The sequence below is a fragment of the Convolutriloba macropyga genome, chromosome 6, assembly GCF_964194025.1.
Source record: "Convolutriloba macropyga chromosome 6, txConMacr16.3, whole genome shotgun sequence".
Lineage (NCBI taxonomy): Eukaryota > Metazoa > Xenacoelomorpha > Acoela > Convolutidae > Convolutriloba > Convolutriloba macropyga.
The window spans coordinates 57,359,581-57,378,388 of record NC_134473.1 but is presented as its reverse complement, the minus strand read 5'-3'; the positions used below and the strand labels follow the sequence as shown (position 1 = coordinate 57,378,388).

At 34.8% G+C, this 18,808-nt stretch overlaps 1 protein-coding gene across 2 annotated transcripts in view; it reads left to right on the top strand.

Annotated features, from left to right (window-relative positions):
- LOC142341792 (long-chain-fatty-acid--CoA ligase ACSBG2-like) overlaps window positions 1-18,808 on the top strand; it is a 36,774-nt gene that overhangs the window by 16,898 nt on the left and 1,068 nt on the right. For both annotated transcript variants that reach the window (XM_075393028.1, XM_075393027.1), the window contains exons 4-8: window positions 4,435-4,816; window positions 7,674-7,858; window positions 8,522-8,714; window positions 17,596-17,714; window positions 18,019-18,348. In XM_075393028.1, coding sequence (XP_075249143.1) covers window positions 4,435-4,816; window positions 7,674-7,858; window positions 8,522-8,714; window positions 17,596-17,714; window positions 18,019-18,348 — 1,209 coding nt within the window. The remainder of the gene's footprint in view (window positions 1-4,434; window positions 4,817-7,673; window positions 7,859-8,521; window positions 8,715-17,595; window positions 17,715-18,018; window positions 18,349-18,808) is intronic.

The window sequence follows — 18,808 nt, the reverse complement described above, 5'->3', positions numbered from 1 at the left end:
TTTCGTTGAAAAGAACATAATTTTCATTCGTTTTATTTTTCTTTAGGAAATTTTAGGACGTGAGACTAGCTTGTGAATAACATGTGTTTTGGGGGGCGTTCTTAGGACTATTATGATCTCGTAATCTTAACATGAAATTAAAATTAATTCTTCTGTTTTTTCTTGTTTTGTTTCAATGAAATGTTTTTCAGGAAGTCAATTACTTCCGTCAGGTTTTGAGAAGATTATTCTGTCGATTCGGTCGGCTTTTCTTCCAATAGTGGAGTAAAAGTCAACGTGTCCTTGACACAGCTAAAGAATTGTTAACTGAATTTTTTCCAAAGTATTGCTGCATAAAGGAAGAAAAAATAATTTCAATATCATTATTAATAAGTCGGCATACCTCTAATAAAGTCTCTCTGAGCAAAACCATAATTTTTTGCTCCCATTTTAGCTTTTGATCAGACTTTCGTTCGTTTCAAATTGTCCCTTTTCAGAAGAATTTAATGGGCGCATTTTTTTCCAGACTATGTAATTCGTTTCATGCATACAATTCGTCATCCTCCAGTTTCCAGTTTGTGCTCCATTGAAACCAGTCCCATTCTGGAACTCAGTTGTGCAATTTGGGTTAAACACGGTGAAATAATGTACAAAATTTGCCGACGCCGTTTAAGAAATGTCCTGAAAAGTCACCAAATACATGTATGAACTGCGCAAAAAGGTATATTATATTTTTAGCTCATAAAGATATTTTTAGCAAGCTGAAGTCATAGATCAAAAGTACTCACGTTCAGACAAAAATAAAAGTACCAGGCGCCGTGAACTCAAAATAGATGAACTCTCTAAAGGCTGAAAATGAACGAATGATACGAAATGATTAGGTATATAGTCACTTTCAGTCTGCAATTGTTTTGCCATAACGAGCTTCGGTCTTGGACCCCAACTTGGTTACATTTTAATTCAGCCATAGAATTTGTGGCCAACGAAAGTTTTAATTGACTACCTCAACACCATTTTCAGAAACGTAGCTGGCTAATCAAATATTTATAACCTTTTAAGAAATTTGAAGAAAAGTTTAAAAATAACAAGGAGGTTTGGTGGTAATGTGCGTTTGCACATAATGTTCCGTCCCCGCTCATACACTTTTGCAGCTTAATTGTCAACGAAATGATGAAGAGATAGAAATTTGGATGGAGATTCGCCATTATTAAGAATACGGGACAAAACAAACAACAAAATCAAGCAACAACAAACATTAATAACATCCAAAACCCGATGTCTGTTTGTAGAAAAACTTAATAACAAAGTTTGAATAGCGTCAGATCAAACCTAAACCAAACAAAAGAATTAGTTCATTGTTCATCAGTAGAAAACATAACAAGTAAAAAATAAGTAGACAAAAAAACAACAAAAGCGGCTTAATAAAAATTTACGATTAAGTTTTTTTGAAAACAAATGGTTCCAAAGAAATGAAATTCATTAGATTTTAACTGAAATCGTTAAATACGTTTGTTATACAATCATTTATAACTCCATGAGATAAGACATTGGGAACTATCATTATTGAAATTTTTTCCATACGACTAAAAAAAACAACAGATAAAGAAAAAACTCAAATAAATTTTGCGAGGAAACGGTGTCAAAACCGTTTTAACCAAAAACATAATGGTAGGTTACGCGTGTTTTGAGCGCCAATAAAGTGATATGTGACCACTCATTAATGAGACTAGGTAACAAGTAGACAAGAAAAGTTAAAAACAACGTTTGTATTTCTCGAAAACAATTAATTTAATGGTCATGAAAATCAAAAGCAATAAAATGCAATCAAAAATAGGTTCATTCCGCTAAATGAAGCTTCTGAGAACTTTTGTGATCAAATTAGCTCCTACGTTTACAAAAAAACCTCAAATACAGTCAAAAATAATAAAAATGATTTTTTTTTTCGAAAAACGAGTGTCGAAGGCGTTAATATCAAAAAGAATTCTTTTAAAACAGAAGATATATTAATTTTTGCCTTGCTTCTACGTGACTAGTTAACAAATAGACAAAAAAGAACAGAAGATGCAAAGTTAAAAAATGGAAAGGGAAGAATATTTTCAAAGTCGTTAGTAAAATCAGCAAGAAACTATAATTATCAAACAGTTTCATTTACTACTCCAAAGGAAGCTCTTGAGACCTGTAATTATCAGAAATCTTTATACGTTAACAAAAAAAACGTCAAATACAGACAAAAATCATAAAAAACAATTTAGTTTTTTAACCGTTGTCAAAGCTATTAAGACCATAATCGTTTCACTTAGAGTTAGATATCACCAACTATGCTTAACCTGTGGTTAACGAGACTAGGTAACAAATAGACAAAAAGAACAGAAGATGTAAAAATATGAAATGCTTTTACATTTCTTGAAAAAATTATCATTGAAGTCATGAAAACCATCAGGTAACAAGTTAAATCGATGAACAGGCTCGTTTGCTCATCCATAATAAGCCATTGAGACCTCTTATTCAAAAACATTCATACAAATTCAAGAAGAAAGGCAATTAAAGACAAAAGTGATAAAAATTTCCATTAAATTTTTTTTAGAGAACGGCATCGAAGCTGTTAAAACCACAACCTCATCCTTGAAAAAATATATGTTCAAATATGCCAAATTTTTGAAAATCAATAGAGTGATAATGTCAAAAACTTGGTAACCTGACAAAATCAGAAAAAAAACCTAAAAAAGGGCAAATTTCAAAAAATCAAAACTTTATGTGAAACTAGTGTATCAATGCTAAAAAAACAATTAGTCAAAGCGTAAAGCCGCAAGAGACTGAAATTTGGTCAAATACTACAAGTTGACCAAAAATAAGGGGAAAACAGTGGTAAAACTTTATAATCCTTTCTTTAATTTGAAAATAAATGATTTCGAAGGACAAAAGGACACTACGCTTTTAACCAAAAAAATTTAAAAATATTTACTGGCAATTGTTAATGAAGCCAAATGGATCTGAGAATAGTGAGCTTTGATGCAAATTGTTCTGTTCTGTAATGAACATTGAAAAGCGATTTTTTCAGAAAAAAAGACTGCCACTGATTACAATTTGGATTTTTTTTGGTTTTTAGAATTCCACGACCAGATCAGAACTAATCTTGCTATTTTTTTTCGTTTATTATGAACTTGCAATGGTTCGCAGTGTATTGGATATAGATAATTTGACAAAAAAAATCCTATATCAAAGAAGATTGACACTGTTTGTTTAATTCTCGAGTTATATTAGCTAAAAACCGACAAAATTATGAATCCAAAAGACTTTCAAAGAAAGCGGAGTAGTAAACGAGCCCCTTCTTGAGTTAAAGCAAAATATATCAACAATTTTTGATCAAATACTACAAGTTGACCAAAAATAAGGGGAAAACAGTGGTAAAACTCTATAATCCATTGTTTATTTTGAAAATAAATGATTTCGAAAGTCAAAAGGACAGTACGCTTTAACTAAAAAAAATTTAAAACATTAACTGGCAATTGTTAATGAAGCCAATTGGATCTGACAGTAGTGAGCTTTGATGTGAATTGTTCTGTTCTGTAATGAACCTAAAAAAGGGATTTTTTAGAAAAAAAGACTGCCACTGATTACAATCTGGATTGTTTTTGGTTTTTAGAATTCCACGACCAGATCAGAATTAGTCTTGCTATTTTTTTTCGTTTATTATGAACTTGTAATGGTTGGCAGTGTAATGGATATAGATAACTTGACAAAAGAATTCTAAATCAAAGAAAATTGATACTGTTTGTATAATTTTCGAGTTATATTAGCTAAGAACCGGCAAAATTTTGAATCCAAAAAACTTTCATAGAAAGCGGAGTAGTAAAATAGCCCTCTCTTGAGTTAAAGCAAAATGTATCTGCTATTTTTGGGTGTTCAGTTCCGGCAAATTTAAGCAAAGTTGAAAAAAGAAGCTGATTTCTTGCAATTTTCGACGAAACAAGGCTGATTTTTCAAAATATGTAGCAACAATTTGAGCCAAAAAAAGAGATGAAAAATTTCATCAACACCCTTTTATCTTTATACAACAAACCAACAACACTTTTTTAAAAAAATTTAAACCTATTTTAGCAGAACCGACAAAAAATATAGGCAAAAATTTCTGAAAATGTGGATAAAAACAACGGAAATCTGTCTATTATTCACAAAATTTTAATCCTCGTTATCTCCCCGAAAAAAAGCAAAAATCAAAAAATCTTTTAAATTCCATATTCTGCACTAGACTGGCTATCTAGTGAAACCTTTCACAGCTCTCTACGATGAACATATCGATCGGCCAAAATTGACTGAACAAAAATACCCATTGGATCATATAGTTCCTCCCCCCGATAAAGTGGATCGGAACAATTATTGGCAGTCACCATTTTAAAAGCGCTGAGCCGTCACCGTTAATTAAAGGCAGTCACCGTTTTAAGTTTGTGCTTTTAGGCAATAGTGCAGTATCAGGGCCCTGTTGACGACATTAAAGAAAAAAACGCCGACAAACTCGATAATGTCAAGTTAATCACCTGGGCTGAGATGATTGAGAATTACGCATCAGATTACAGCCCAAAGCCAGAGAAAGTAGCACAACGAGAAGAAAACATTTCTCCGTTTCGCTGTGCGACTTTGGTGTACACCTCTGGCACCACTGGCAACCCAAAGGGGGCTATTTTGACTCATTTGAACTACATGTCGATGCTGAATGCAGTGGTGAGGTCAGGAAAAGCGTGCTGGCTGAAAAACCCTAACTTGAAGATCATTACTTACTTGCCACTTAGTCATATCATGGCACAGATCACAGACATCGGAACTACTTTCAGTCTCGGAGGTAAGTCATCTCATGTTTAGCAGTGTAATATATACTGAAGAATTACATCGATCTGGTCATAAACACAACGTTCAATTAGCCGAGTTTTTTTGCAAGAAGTTGGTTGCGGGAATTAAACAACCGTTTTCTTTTTAAAAATCGGACAGGAATCAAAGTTTAGCTCTCTTCTTTTTCTTTAAAATTGCGTATCTACCTGAAACAAGCGTAAATATGTTATTCGTTGTCACCTAGATATCACAATTATGTATGGAGTTAAATTTCCAGCTTAGGCTGTATATAAATTTGAGTCTTAAGTGGCTGGAAAGGCATTATGTTGGATCCAACCTCTTCATTTTTTTTAATTATTAACTATTTAATGCATTATTATTGTTTAGATATTTTTAATTAATAATAGACTTCAACTTAAGATTTTTATTTTTTAACTAATAGTATTCGAAAGTTTTTTAGTATATTTATCACCAGCTCCTAATTGATCGTATGTTTGTAACCCACTGATTGTTGTCTCTGATAAAAATAATATGATTTTCAATCAATTCAGTGTTTTGAATGCTTGTGAATTAAATTTTTCAAACTCTTGGTTTAGCTCGGCATTTTTGTTCAATTAATCTTCGGAGGTTAGTTAAAAATTGATATCAGGCAATTTACACCTATTCTTTTATAAGATATGTGGTACAAAAGATACAAAACTACTCTTAGTAACACATCAATTGGTAAGGGGCTTCGTTTAAAATCGGCTCCGCCTTATCTAAATTGCGCCCATTGCAGTAATTAATTCGTACAATCAATAGTAGTTCAAGAAACGTAAACTTAAAATATAGCCTTTTTCTGGTGCATTTTTTTTGAAAGTGTACAGAAATATCGGTGAAGTTTGAGCTAAGCGAACTAATAAAAAAATAATTTTGAATCAATTAGCGGCAGTTATAGGGAAAAGTTTTTGCAGTTGAAAGAAAATCTCTTTACTTGCTTATAATTGAACGCAATACTCCACTATACCTGTCTAATGTTTTTGTGGCAAAATAAAACCGTTAGGCTGGTATCTATCCAAGTAATAAATTGAAACAATTGTAAAAAGGAACGTAGTACTCATAAAGGTTTTTTCTTTCGGTGAATGGGGAAACAGTTTCTCAATTTCTTTTTTGCAATGAATTATAAGGTTTTATTTCACTTTAACGTCATTTTTCTCCGTCAAAGCTTTTTTGTTAGGATTTTAACTTTAAAAAATGTTTGAAAGGTGTTTTCAGATTTTGTTCTGTTCCGTTGAATTGGCTTTTCTAAAATTGATTATACTGACTAAATTTACTTGTTCTAATTGATTCAATGTAATAAGAACAACAACGTGACCAATCTCCGAAAAATAGAGTATACATACTCGATTTTATTGGTGTTTTTCACGCCCCATGTTTTGAGATTAGAGTTCTAAGCGTGTGTGGGGAACGACTGACAATAGGCTAGTTTAGGACAAATTTGTTTTAAATTTGGTTATTTGAGCTCCACTTTTCACAAAGCGCCATTGTAAAAACTTGGACAATCTTCCATCACTCTTTTCCTCATCATACGTCATTAGTTTCGATACTTAAAGTAACTCAATTCCGCGTCTCCCATTCCCTCTCTTACAGTGTTTATTTGACGAACTGAAAGAGCCTAAAAGGGTGACTAATTCCAGAAACTTTCTCTAGATACTATTATTAGATTGAGAAGACAATAAGCGGTTTTACAATTGCCCATAGCACTGTTCACAAGAGCAATCGAGTCTTTGAAATTGACCAGCTCAAATGGTGAATATTTTTCCGTGAATATTTGTGACACTTTTTAAGCTCTTTCGGCGATATAAGTAATTTATTTCCACGTTTTGCGTAACGAAATTCCACCGATGGTATTATATATGAATCGTAAAAATTGGGGACACGTTTCGGCCTCTCGATTCCACAGAACGCCCATTATTGAAATTTGCTTTTTTGGACATTGGCCACATAATAATCAATCCTATATCCGTAGTAATGTTATGAATAAAAACCTAACCAAGCCCTCAATCTTACTAATTTGTTTGATTTACTGTTTCAACGGATAGCAGACATTTTTCAGAGTTGCAGATTTTTTCCAATAAAACGTTTTGACTTTTCGATTTTAGTACGCGTAAATTCTAATTCCACTCTTGTTTTGATTGTTTAGATTGTTCCTCAATTGTAACAATTTTATTAATGATTTTGCATTTGAATGCTTTGGCGAATTGTTAATTTTTGGGTACAAATTAGAATAAAAACCTTTTCTTATTGAATAATTTCTGAAATTAATCAAATTGACTCAGTTGATATTTATGCGTTCTCTCCTCTATCGTTTTTGCTCATTTTTCCTATTCTCTATGTTTTTATTTTCTAAAGTTTTCGGCTATCATAAATTTTTTGTTGAATAATTAACCGGGAAAGAATAATGGTGCAGTTTCAGTGCAGAGCTATTTTTGTGAAAATAATACTAAAATTAATGTTAAAATGATCATTTTTTCAAATGAGAGTGACCGATTCTCAACATTGGCTGATAATGATTGGAGTGTAAATCATCCTTTGAACTTTCTGTTACACAATTTAAGTTTCTTCAACTCAATTTCTGTTCGATTTTTGTAAATTATTGAAGGTTGTGGTTTTCATGAATGTTTCAACACTGATTTTGGATTAATGTAATTATGTGATTATGTAACTTTAAATCAATGAAACATACAAACTTCAGCAAAAATTCAGCAATTTTTTTTAGGAAGGACAAAGTAAAAATAAAAAACCAGGTTTTTTTCTCAAAAGAGAGTCGCCGCTTCTTAATAATGGCTCTTTTAAGCTTAACTCTATATCGCCATTAAACTTGTTGCTAGGTACTTGTATCTTTGCCAAACCTGATGCCCTGAAGGGATCTCTGGCGAGTACAATTGCAGAGCACAGACCCAGTGTGTTAATTGGAGTGCCCAGAGTGTACGAGAAGATCCAGGCTGGAGTTGAGCAGACGCTGATGAAGCAGTATGGTCTGGTCAGATGGTCCATCCGTAAATGCCTCGATCGAGTGAGTACACGTTAACTTTCTCATGTGCAATCACAAAAAAGCTTGTGCGCATACACAATTTTTCGGAGAAAAAGATCCACAAAAAGTTTGCAAGTTACTTGATCAGATGATATTAGAAGTTATGATTATGATGCGTTGCAAAAACAGTCATTATAATTTATTTTGAAATTTACATCACAATAAATTTTAAAAAATCTTTGAATTCGAGTTGTAAGAATGCTCGTACAAATGTTTTTTTTTGAAGAACTTCGGAACTATTTCAATTCGTGGCTGATTTTTGTTGTTCAATCTTAGCTCAACTTGTTTGATAACTCATTTGCAAATGCAAAAAAACACGTTGTTTTTCAGAGGGAATGCCTTTCTAATTGTCAATTACAGAAAAACGGCAATTTCACACTAAATAAAGTTAAGGTAAATTTACCTTAACAGAGTTAAAATTACCTTAAATTTACCCTAAAAGAAGTTAAGGTAAAAATTTACTTAACGTTGGTTATCTTTATTATTCTGAAACGTATCCAGTACAAAATACCAGTAAAATTTTATGTAAAATGCCGACCAAATCAAATTTCAAAATCGCTTGAAGTCTTTTTTCTTTCTGAAGCTTTCTGATGAGAATTATACAAATCGGTTTAAATCAGATTGTTATTTTGTTATGTTTATTAGGTTCTCATTGCCAACGAGTGTGCGATGAGGGGTGAACCAGAGCCATGGGGCACTTACACTGCCAGGGGAGTGATTGCATCTCTCAAGAGGAAAATTGGGTTGGATGAAGTTGTTTATTCCATATCTGGTGGAGCTCCTCTCCTCGAAGATACACAGAGGTTCTGGCTCAAATTAGATATGCCCATTTGTCAAGGTCAGTGTTGGTCTCAGTTAAAAGTTGCACGAAAAATATCGGCTCTATTCTATAAAGCCCCCCTCGTCTCAGTGATCTTTATGCCCCCCCCCCTCCAATTACGAACTATGTGTTGTTATTAGCTCGTTATACTATGTAAAATGCACATGGGCCCGCCTGGTGGCGTAAAAGTTAACCCTCTAAGCAGGGCTCACAGCAGAATAGGTCCAAAATATCGCCCGCCCCCACCACGCTTGATATTGTTACTATTAAAAAATACAGTACTATGAGTTGATCAGGTGGCATTTTACTGAAGGATTCCATTTTTAGAATATCGTAACCGCGCCAAAATAACATCTAACGCTCGATTCGATGAACTCAAAAATTATGTGGAATTCGATTTCAATACAGAGAATTCCGCTCAAAGCTCCTTCCGCTCAAAACTGGACAAGAGGGCTGTTGCGCCTAGACAGTTCCAACATCTAACATTAACCTTGCAGGATATGTTATCAAGATCAGCCGAGAAGATGAGAAGAACTAAAAATTTGTAAAAAAAACAGGCTTCCGAAAATAACGAGCTTTCTATTCCTAATGCATTAACGACAAGAAGTATTAGTCAATTTCGTATAAAAATGGTTGTTTTTGTTTTGTTTTCGCACTAATTGAAATAGATACCATTTATAGTCATTGAATTCAATTGAAAACCAGGTTTTTTTAGATACTCAACAATTTAATGCTATCATTGATAAATTTACAAAGAATGCATTTTCACGAACGCTTTAACTATAACTGTTTATAAGCCTGAACAAAAAACAAAGATCAAAAGGTCAACTTTTCCATTGGTGTCAAGTATTCCAACAAAACCAAAATCAAAACTGCATGCTTAAAAAACCGTTAACTTGTGAGTAATTTGATTTTTTTGCATCTTTGTAGTTTTAAAAGATAATTGTCAGAATTTCCAACAACGTATTTTTAATCGAATCCCTGAATACATATTTGTGCAAAAAAAAATCAAAAACGCTCCAAAACTGTACAACAAAATCAGGAGCGAAGTTTTGATAATTTTTAATTATTTAACACCATAAGTGCAGAAAATACCCTGTGCCAAAGCTTAGATGACCTTGCAGGCTTGTAAAGTCTTCTTTTTTTGCAATCGGGATTAAAATCAAGGGAAATTATCAAAATTAATTCGATCATCTTTTTGCCACAATAAGAATAAGTCAAACTATAAGCAAGGAGGATCTCTGTGGTCAGATTTAATCCTTCATAGGCAGTAGTTAAGCAAAGATTTTTGTTCGTTGGTTAAGAAAGCAGATGTTACTTAATAATTAGGAAATGGCAAACTGGAACAAACAGAAGTTAATAATATAATACAATTTATGTACAACCAGAGGTGAAAGAAGCTATATACACAGTTATATACACAGTAAGAGAAGTTTTAGTTTAAAAAATTGAGTTTGAGAAGTTCCGATTAAGATTTAAAGTTCTATATAACTGTAGTAGAAGACTTGCTCTGCCTCGGATGCACTCAGCCATTTCAAGTACCATGGAGGACTTCTGCTGGCTGAACTTGACGTATACAAACGCTATTGGATCGTTTTCTTGGCTAGCCTCGTGGAAATTGTTTAAAATGAGTGTGATAGTTTCTTCAGGTAAGTATGATAAATTACAACAAAAAAAATAAATTAAAATTGAATGGGAAAGCTTTAAATGCTCGATGGGCGTGGGTGGGATTCGAACCCACGCGTCTTGATGTTCTGTTTCTTCGAGGTGATAGTTCACTGCACTAAGTTGACTTATTTTTCTGCAAGATTTTCGTTTCAAAGCTTTGTTCTTTCAATGTTTAAGTCGTTGCAAGTTTAAAACGGAGATCGAAAAACTGACTTGAACGGTTTCGAACCGAAGCTCCCAGTTGTGCTGTTTTTTTTAGCGGTCCGCGCTAAGTGTCATGTATGATGTTAAAAAAAAATTCAGCTTTCATTCAAATATGTTGCTGTCCGCTCGATTCAATTATAGATAGGGCTTAGATTGGTGTCCCTGATTTCAAATAGTCCTGCTTCGTTGTCGAGAAAGAAAAGATTGAGGAGGAAAAAAAAGAACGATTATGATTAATGAAGAGAGGGAGAAACAGAATAAACAAAAGCGTTGTTTCTGACTGGAAAAACGCATTAACATAAAAGTGACAGAATTAAGAAATTGATCAATAAAAGTGCTACGCTAACCTAAACCATAAAACCACTGAAACCAAACCACGCGCAGCACAAGAGTTAATGTTTTTGTTTAATCTCAAAGACGTTTTCCTTTTAAATCAGTGGAGTGTTGAGTGAAAAAGTAAAATAGTTTACAATAAAGTAGAAATGAGAGGCTTCGAAAGAAGGCGTAAGTGTTGGTCAGTAACTAAGCATAGAGATATTGATGACAACTGTGATCTGTTCAGCCCCGAATTGACTAGGCGAGCGGCTGGCCAAACAGATGAAGACAATTGAATGAGATGGTCAGAGAATGGCAAAGACTGAGTTGTATTTGGCCCCGAATTGACTAAGCGAGCGGCTGGCCGAATACATTTAACACGTCTGATGGTTCTGTTGTTTTTCATATTGTTAATATAGAGGGAAAAAATTAATTATAATAATAATAAGGAAAGTTGGAGGCAACTGAGCTGGATTCGAGCCCGGGTCGGAGAAAAGAAATGTTTATTCTTTCGTTGATAATCCACGCGCTGTTGTTAACTGCGCCACTTTCCTCTTTTTCAAGACGTTAAAATTTTGCTGCAGTTTATTGGATGGAGGAAACGCCTCAATAAAATAAATGTAAAGTTGCTGGAGTTGGACTCGAACCGTAGTAGTGTTTACATCATTAATCCTTTTTTTGTGCTCTTCGCAACTGTGCCACTCGACAGCTACTTTTGGTTATCCGACTGCCAGTTTTTCATTTGCACTATCTGTAGATTTGTTTTCCTGTTTATTGTTGTATTTTTCCCCTGTTTCCTTAGTTTTAATCTCTTAGTTTTTGTTTTTCTTTAGTCATTGATCCCATTTCTGTTGTTTGAAAGATGAAGATCTTTTATATTGAATTTCCCAGATTAAACTGGGATTGATCCTCCTTTTGTTTAGTCGGTCACTATTCTGAGCAGTCATCTTAGCCACTAGTCTATTGCGTATGCGGCCGTGAAATTTAGTAATTTAGATGATCAAGAGTGCTTTTGCAAAAGTTGAGCGGGCACTGTCGTTTCTTATATATCAGCTCTGATACAGACAGTATGTTGTTTTTGATTGCCCTTTGAATATACCTGTTGGCCAGTTCAATCTGCATTTCTCTGATTGGCTTCATGTTTGCCTCTTCGTGGAGGTTTTGAGTCTGATACCATCTTGGTTTTCGAAGGCAAATTCGTAGGGCTCGGTTTTGAACGTTTTGTATTTTATTGATAAGGGCATGCGATTGATCCAGCCAGCAAGCATTTGAGTACAGAAAGAGTGGTCTGATCCAAGATTTGTAAACCAAAATTAGGCTTTCTTCGTTAACGTTTAGGTTACTAAGCTTCCAGAGTTGAAATAGCCTGCTGTTCGCTCTTCGTATTAAATCTTTGCAATGTTCATTCCATTTGAGGTTTGGAGTAAGAATGATACCCAAGAAATTTATCGATTGTGTCTTCTGAATGGTAATTCCTTTAATGTTGAGCTCTAGAGAAGATTCTTTCTTTGAGGGGTTTTTAAAGATCAGGTAATGAGTTTTATTTGGGTTAATTTTGATTTTCAATGAGTCGCACCAATTAATTAGACTATTCAGTGATGATTGGAGATGTTTTTCGATTAATTTCGGGGATCGTGACCTTTAGTAGAGGGCAAAGTCGTCAGCGAACTGTGAGATCTGGGCTTTTATTTGCGGCAAACCACTGACGTAAATGAGAAAGAGAATGGGAGCAATTACGCTCCCTTGAGGTACTCCAGCTGTCGGGCTGAAACTATCACTGACAGTGGAGTTTATCTTCACAAAGACATTCCTTTGCGACAAGAATGAATTTATCCATCTTGTGACCGAATTCTTTAGCCCTATCGAGTTTAATTTGTGCACGAGTCCTAGGCGCCATACAGCATCGAACGCTTTTTCGACATCCTAGCAAACGAAACCAACCATTTCGGACCACTGAAGGGCTTCACTGACGTGCTGAGTGAGTTTAATGAGGTTGTCTGTTGTGCAGCGGTGTTTCCTGTAAGCACTCTGAGTCTCGCCGAATATATTTTGGCTTTCACAATATTCCATAACAATATTTTTTACAACAGTTTCACATATTTTGGCTATGCAGTTTGTAAGACTAATGGGTCGGTAGTTTTCAGCCTTCGATCGGTCTTTGTCTTGTTTTGGTATCATTTTTATCTGGGATTCTTTCCAGTTAAATGGAACAAAGGAGTTGTTTATGGAGCTAGATATGAGGAGACAGGCAAGGGCTTTAACATTCTTGGGTAATTCTTCAAGGATTTTGTAGCAGATTTTGTCCGGCCCAGGGCATGTTTTTCTCGTCTCTTTCAAGATTTCATCAAATTCTTTTGTGGTAACCACAATGCCCAGTTGTTCAGTATGTTCATTTGTATTTATTATTGCTTCTGTTTCATTTTCAATATTGTCGCAGAGTTCAGAAATTATTGATGAGTCCGTTTCGTGATTTTTCATTGTGTCCTTTAGCAGCTGTTTAAACATTTCACTTTTCTCCTTGTCGGTGACCGCCACACAATCTTTATAGAATAATTTTGGGTATTCTGCTGTTTTTTGTTTGGGCTCGTTTTTATTAGTTAGTTCTTTTATTGCTTTCCAGAAGCCTTTGCTACCCTTATCACATGCACTTTCCAAGACCTTTGCTCTTTTTCTGTCTTCTGATCGCATCATTGATCGTTTAATTTCTTTCTGTAGGTAATTTATCTCCGTTCTTAAAGAGGTATAGTGATCGCCAACTGCTATTTTGAGCTCTCTTCGCCTTTTTCTCCTCATTTTAATCAGTTTTTGCGTCTCAACACTGTAGGGGAGCTCTTTCTTTTTAATGCAGGAGTCTTCCAGAGATTTGTGTATTAACTCAATTAAACTGGTGCTAAATTTATTGAATTCATTCTTTTTTGGATACTTCACAGGCCAGAGATTTGATGATCTGTGTAATTTTCTTGCATGTTCTCTAAACTTTCTGTAGTTGATTTTTGATTTTAGTTGAAAAACTTCACCTTTTCTCAGGTTCAGGGTCGTAATTGTAACTTTGTGATAGCTGCCTAAATCTTCTGATACTTGAAAGTTGTTAAAATGCGCAAAAAGTGAATTATCGCAAAAGTGCAGATCTAACATATTTTTGCATTTTCCATCAAACGACTGATAGGTGTGATAACCGTTGTTCAGCAGTTTAAAAGTGCCCTCGTCAATAATATATAGGAGTTGTTCCCCATTTTCAGAATCGTAGGAGCAGTTTAGTTCATGGTGGGGAGCATTGAAGTCGCCACATATGAAGACATTTTTCAACTTTCCTGAAAATATTTTATCGGTCGAGAGTAGCTTTCCAGGGGAATTGTAAGCAGTTATTATCCAAAAATTATCGAAAGAGGGCAACTTAAGGCAAATTTTAAGTATTTCTAGTGTTCTTCCATTGCTATCAGTTTCTTTTTCTACTGGTTCTCTTCTTTTGATAACAATGCTGTTCTTCACTAAGATAGCAGAGCCATGATGACCGTTGTTGAAGGTTTCTGATGCAACAATGTAGTTGTTGAGGGAGGTTGTTTTTTTCTAGTTCTTAACTTCATTTACACAAATTACATCTATTTCTTTTTCTGTTGAAAACAAAATCAGATCACTTATTTTGTTGTTTAGTCCGCGACAAAGTTTTGGCTGTTTGGTAAATTGTTTGTTTGAGTTGAAATAACAGGAGTTGTATTTGCGCTTTTTATGCTGTCATGTATTCTCTGGCCATCAATTTTTCATTGAAGATACGTGAGGCGCTGTTAGAGACAATATTTATTATGTCACTGTAGGACATAGTGTTAAGAACTGTTCGTATCTTGCTCAGGACTTCAGCTACTAGAACAGCAATTTTTTCAGTTGATGGCGTTAGGTCAGTCTTTGCTTGAGAGCTCTGTTTATTAGTTACGGCTGAGAATTTGTTCTCATTTATCTTTTTTGAGGCCTCTGCTAACTTATGCTGATATGCTGGACAGCCTCGATAAACTGTAGCATGAGCACCACCACAGTTTGAGCATTTGGCATTTTCTTTTGCAATATTGCATTCTTTTACACTATGATCTTGCGAGCAGCGAAGACATCGAATTGCATTAGTGCAATCCCTTGCTGAGTGGCCAAATTTCTGGCATTTGAAACATTGCATAACATGTGGTGGTTCGCGGCTTGCTTCACATCGGTATAGCTGCCAGCCTATTTTGACGCCATGTTTTTGAGCTGCGTTGACTTGGTTGTTGGATTCCGTGATCACGCGTATTAATTTTGTTGGCTGGCCCGTTGCTCGACTTGTTATTCGTGAAACTTTGGTGACGTTCATTGCGTTGTTATTTAAAAGTTCTTCCTTTACCTCATCTTCAGTAATGCTGTGGTGAACATTTACAATGACGAAACTTGGTTTAGTTTTAGGCTTGGGAAGTGTGTTCCTGGCGTTGACTTTGGCATTTGGAAAGGCCTGATTTAGGTTTAGTGACAGCATCAAGCATTCTCTTGAAGTGAGGTCCTCTGGCTGAATAAAGAAGTCGGTATTGTTCCTCAGTTCTCTTATTTGCTTGATCTTGACGGCTGGAAACTTCGACCTGATTGCTTTTGCAAACTGAATTTGTGATGGTCTTGGGTCAATTGAAACAATCATTGGTCTTACGTTGTTGATGGGAGTTGGCACTTTTCTGAAGCGTTTTCTTTTATTCCTTACTTCAGTAAAATCGCTTTCGTCTTGCGTTGATTCTTCTGCCGTCATTCTGGCTTCAGATAAAAGCCTTTCAATTTGGCTCATTTTAAAACTCAGCCTCAAAGAGGCTCTGACTTCTCGAAAAATTTTCTAATAAGACTTTGAAGATGAGGGATAAAACTGAGCAAAAAGTAAAGACTTTTGAGCTTAAGACTTTTGAAGGTGAGAATAAAACTGGAAGAAAAGTAAAAGAAAAGTCGGGATTAAGAAGAAAAGTCAGGATTTCAAATCTTAAGCAAGTTACAAAGCTAAAGCTAAGGAGGGAAGGGATTTAAAGGAAATTTTGAAAAGTAAAATTAGGAGAAAAAGGTAAAAGAAAAAGCCAGGATTTTAAATCTTAGTGAAAAAGCAGCTTTTAGTGAAAAATCTCTTTTTATAAAATACTCACTCCCAAAGGACTTTCCTGCACAAAGTGGAGTACTTGCTTGTGGCTTTCCTATCACACTTTGAGGTACTGATCCGAAAGTGACATTAATAGCGTTTTGATCATCATTAGGCGTTTTGATCATCATTAGGAACAAACAGAAGTTGATAAGTTTCCGTCTTCGCAAATTATAGCAAACTTAAAATCTTCTACTTCAGCTGCAGTTATTTAGTTTAAAGAGAATGTATCAATGTGGCAAGAAAAAAAACATTTAAGAAATTAGGGAAAACTTTTGAAAAGCTGTAAAGTTTTTTTTTGAAGAATTTTGTTTTAGTGAGCTCCTAAATGTTTGAAATTAATAAATTATCACACATTTTACACATTTAGGAGCTCACTAAAGCAAAGTTCACTAAAACACATATTAAACATTTAGGAGCTCACAAAAACAAAATTCTGCAAAAAAAACTTTGTTACTTTCCAAAAGTTTTCCCTAATTTCTTCAATGTATTTTTCTTGCCACATTGATACATTCTCTTAAACTAAATAACTGAAGCTGATTTTAAACTTGCTATAACTTAGTGCCGGGAGCCACGCTAAATGACAAAATGGAAAGCAAATCTGCTCCTCTATTGATTATAATTGTGAAAAATTAGCTAACAAATTCAAACGTTCATCTGATCAGAAATTAATTGAAAAAGACTTCTGAACAGCTCAAAACGGAAATTTCAAAATACACCAAAACAAAAAGCAAACAATTAGAGAATAGATATATTAGCAAAAATGAGAGTCAAAACTCATTTCCATAGCACAACAAAAGCAAATTTGCATTGTTTCATTTATTCGAGACAATTATTGCAGAATTTCAGAATTTTACATTTTCCGCTGTGATTTCTCTCTTCAAAGAAACTTACTAACTGAGCAAAACGTAAGGAATGTCAAAAAGACTTTACTAAAAGACTTTTTGTATGAAGTTTCTGTTCTGATAACTGGTGAATACTGATTTGAGCTCATAAGGTACTTTTATTTGTTCCGAACAAAACAAAATAGTCTACAAAATCAAATTTGGAAAAATTTGCATTACGATGTTAGCAATTTTTTGACCTCATTTGACCTCTATGCTTATTACTGTGATACTCAAATAAGGCATTGGGTCTAGTATGGCAGAAATATTTCGAAATTTGTTATTAAGAAAAAAGTGTGAAATTAATGCCTACTTATGAAACCCCCCCCCCCCCCCCCTCGAAAGAGTAAACGAGATGAACGAATTCAAATATTGAACGATTTAATACTGCCAAGATTATGACACGACACGACTCGTGGTTGAAGTGTGAATAAACCTTTAATTAATTGAGCAGTATGCTTGAAACAGATTAATGATCGTTGGACAGGTTCCACAAGTTTAATTCCTCATGAAAAGATCAGTCTGAAATGTGGGGAATAATAAGAAAAAGGGCAGCTGAAAACAGGCTACTGTAGGCCTAATGCTGTTCCACTGCGATTACGCAGAAACCACAAAAAGAAAAAAATGACATAAAAAGTTAGTGATTGAAATCTTGCAAGTAAAATTGGATCCCTTGTAATATTTCAAATTTTTTAATCACTAGGTTACGGTCTGAGTGAAGTGTCGGGTGCGCACGTGGCCCAGTATCCCATCATGAGTGCAGAAGACATGAAGGACTTCGAGATAGGCAGTGCAGGGACACTCCTCGACCCAAAATACAAGGTCAGTATCATCACCACTACCCCCACGTTAATCCCTCTTCCCACGGCCCCACAGTCAAATACCCTGACTATGACTCATAATTGTACATTGGGCAATCAAATTGCTTAATTGGACCAACATTCTTGTTAGATTTTTATATTTAGTTATTATTTTCAATTGGTTATATCATTATTTATTTAATTCTTAATATTTGGAAAAATTTGCGCTAAATTCACTATCTTAGAGCAAATGTTTTCTTTTATAATAATTTCAGAAATTTTTCTCTTTTTTTCCTTTTCCGACTTCATGCCTGAATGCTGTTTAGGTGAAAATCGACCCTACTACTGAAGAAGTGCTGCTTGCTGGCCAGAACGTGTTTTCTGGTTACCTCAACAGAGAAGACGAGACGAAAGCGTGTCTCACAGAGATCGAAGGTGAACTCTACTTCAGGACAGGAGACATGGGCAGACTCAGTGAGAAGGGACAGTTGTTCATAACTGGCAGGTTAAAGGAGTTGATCATAACAGCTGGGGGAGAGAATGTGCCCCCAGTTCCGATCGAGGAAGCGATCAAGGCCAATTGTGAGGACTTAATAAGCAATGTGCTCGTCGTGGGAGACAAGAGGAAGTTCCTGGCATGCTTCGTCACACTCAAGGTAACTTTTTGGGGTTAAATTTCAGTTTACTCAAAGCGAATCCCAATGTTAATCTCGCAAGACCGACGTTGTTCATCGTAGAAATAAGTTATTGACCTTGACTTTTTTAAGCATGGCTCAATTTGCATGTTTATCCAAATCGAGAATCCATGTTAATCTTGCAAGACCATGTTTATCGTAGAATTCAAAAAGGAAGCTCGGTAATGTGCGCTCACACAATGTTCCGACTCCTCTCAATCACAATCTTTGCTTTAATCTCTAGCCAATAAAGCACAAAAGACAAAATATGATAATTCTTAACCATAACTAAGCATTCCTTTGAGAACTTTTCTATCGATTAACTAAAGTTGAAAGAAATTTTAAAATAGTGAATTTTGAATTTCGCAACAAAATTTTCTCTATAGTAAGAAAATATTGAAATAAAAATTTGTCGTTGCTATTAAAGAAGTTCGATGTGTTA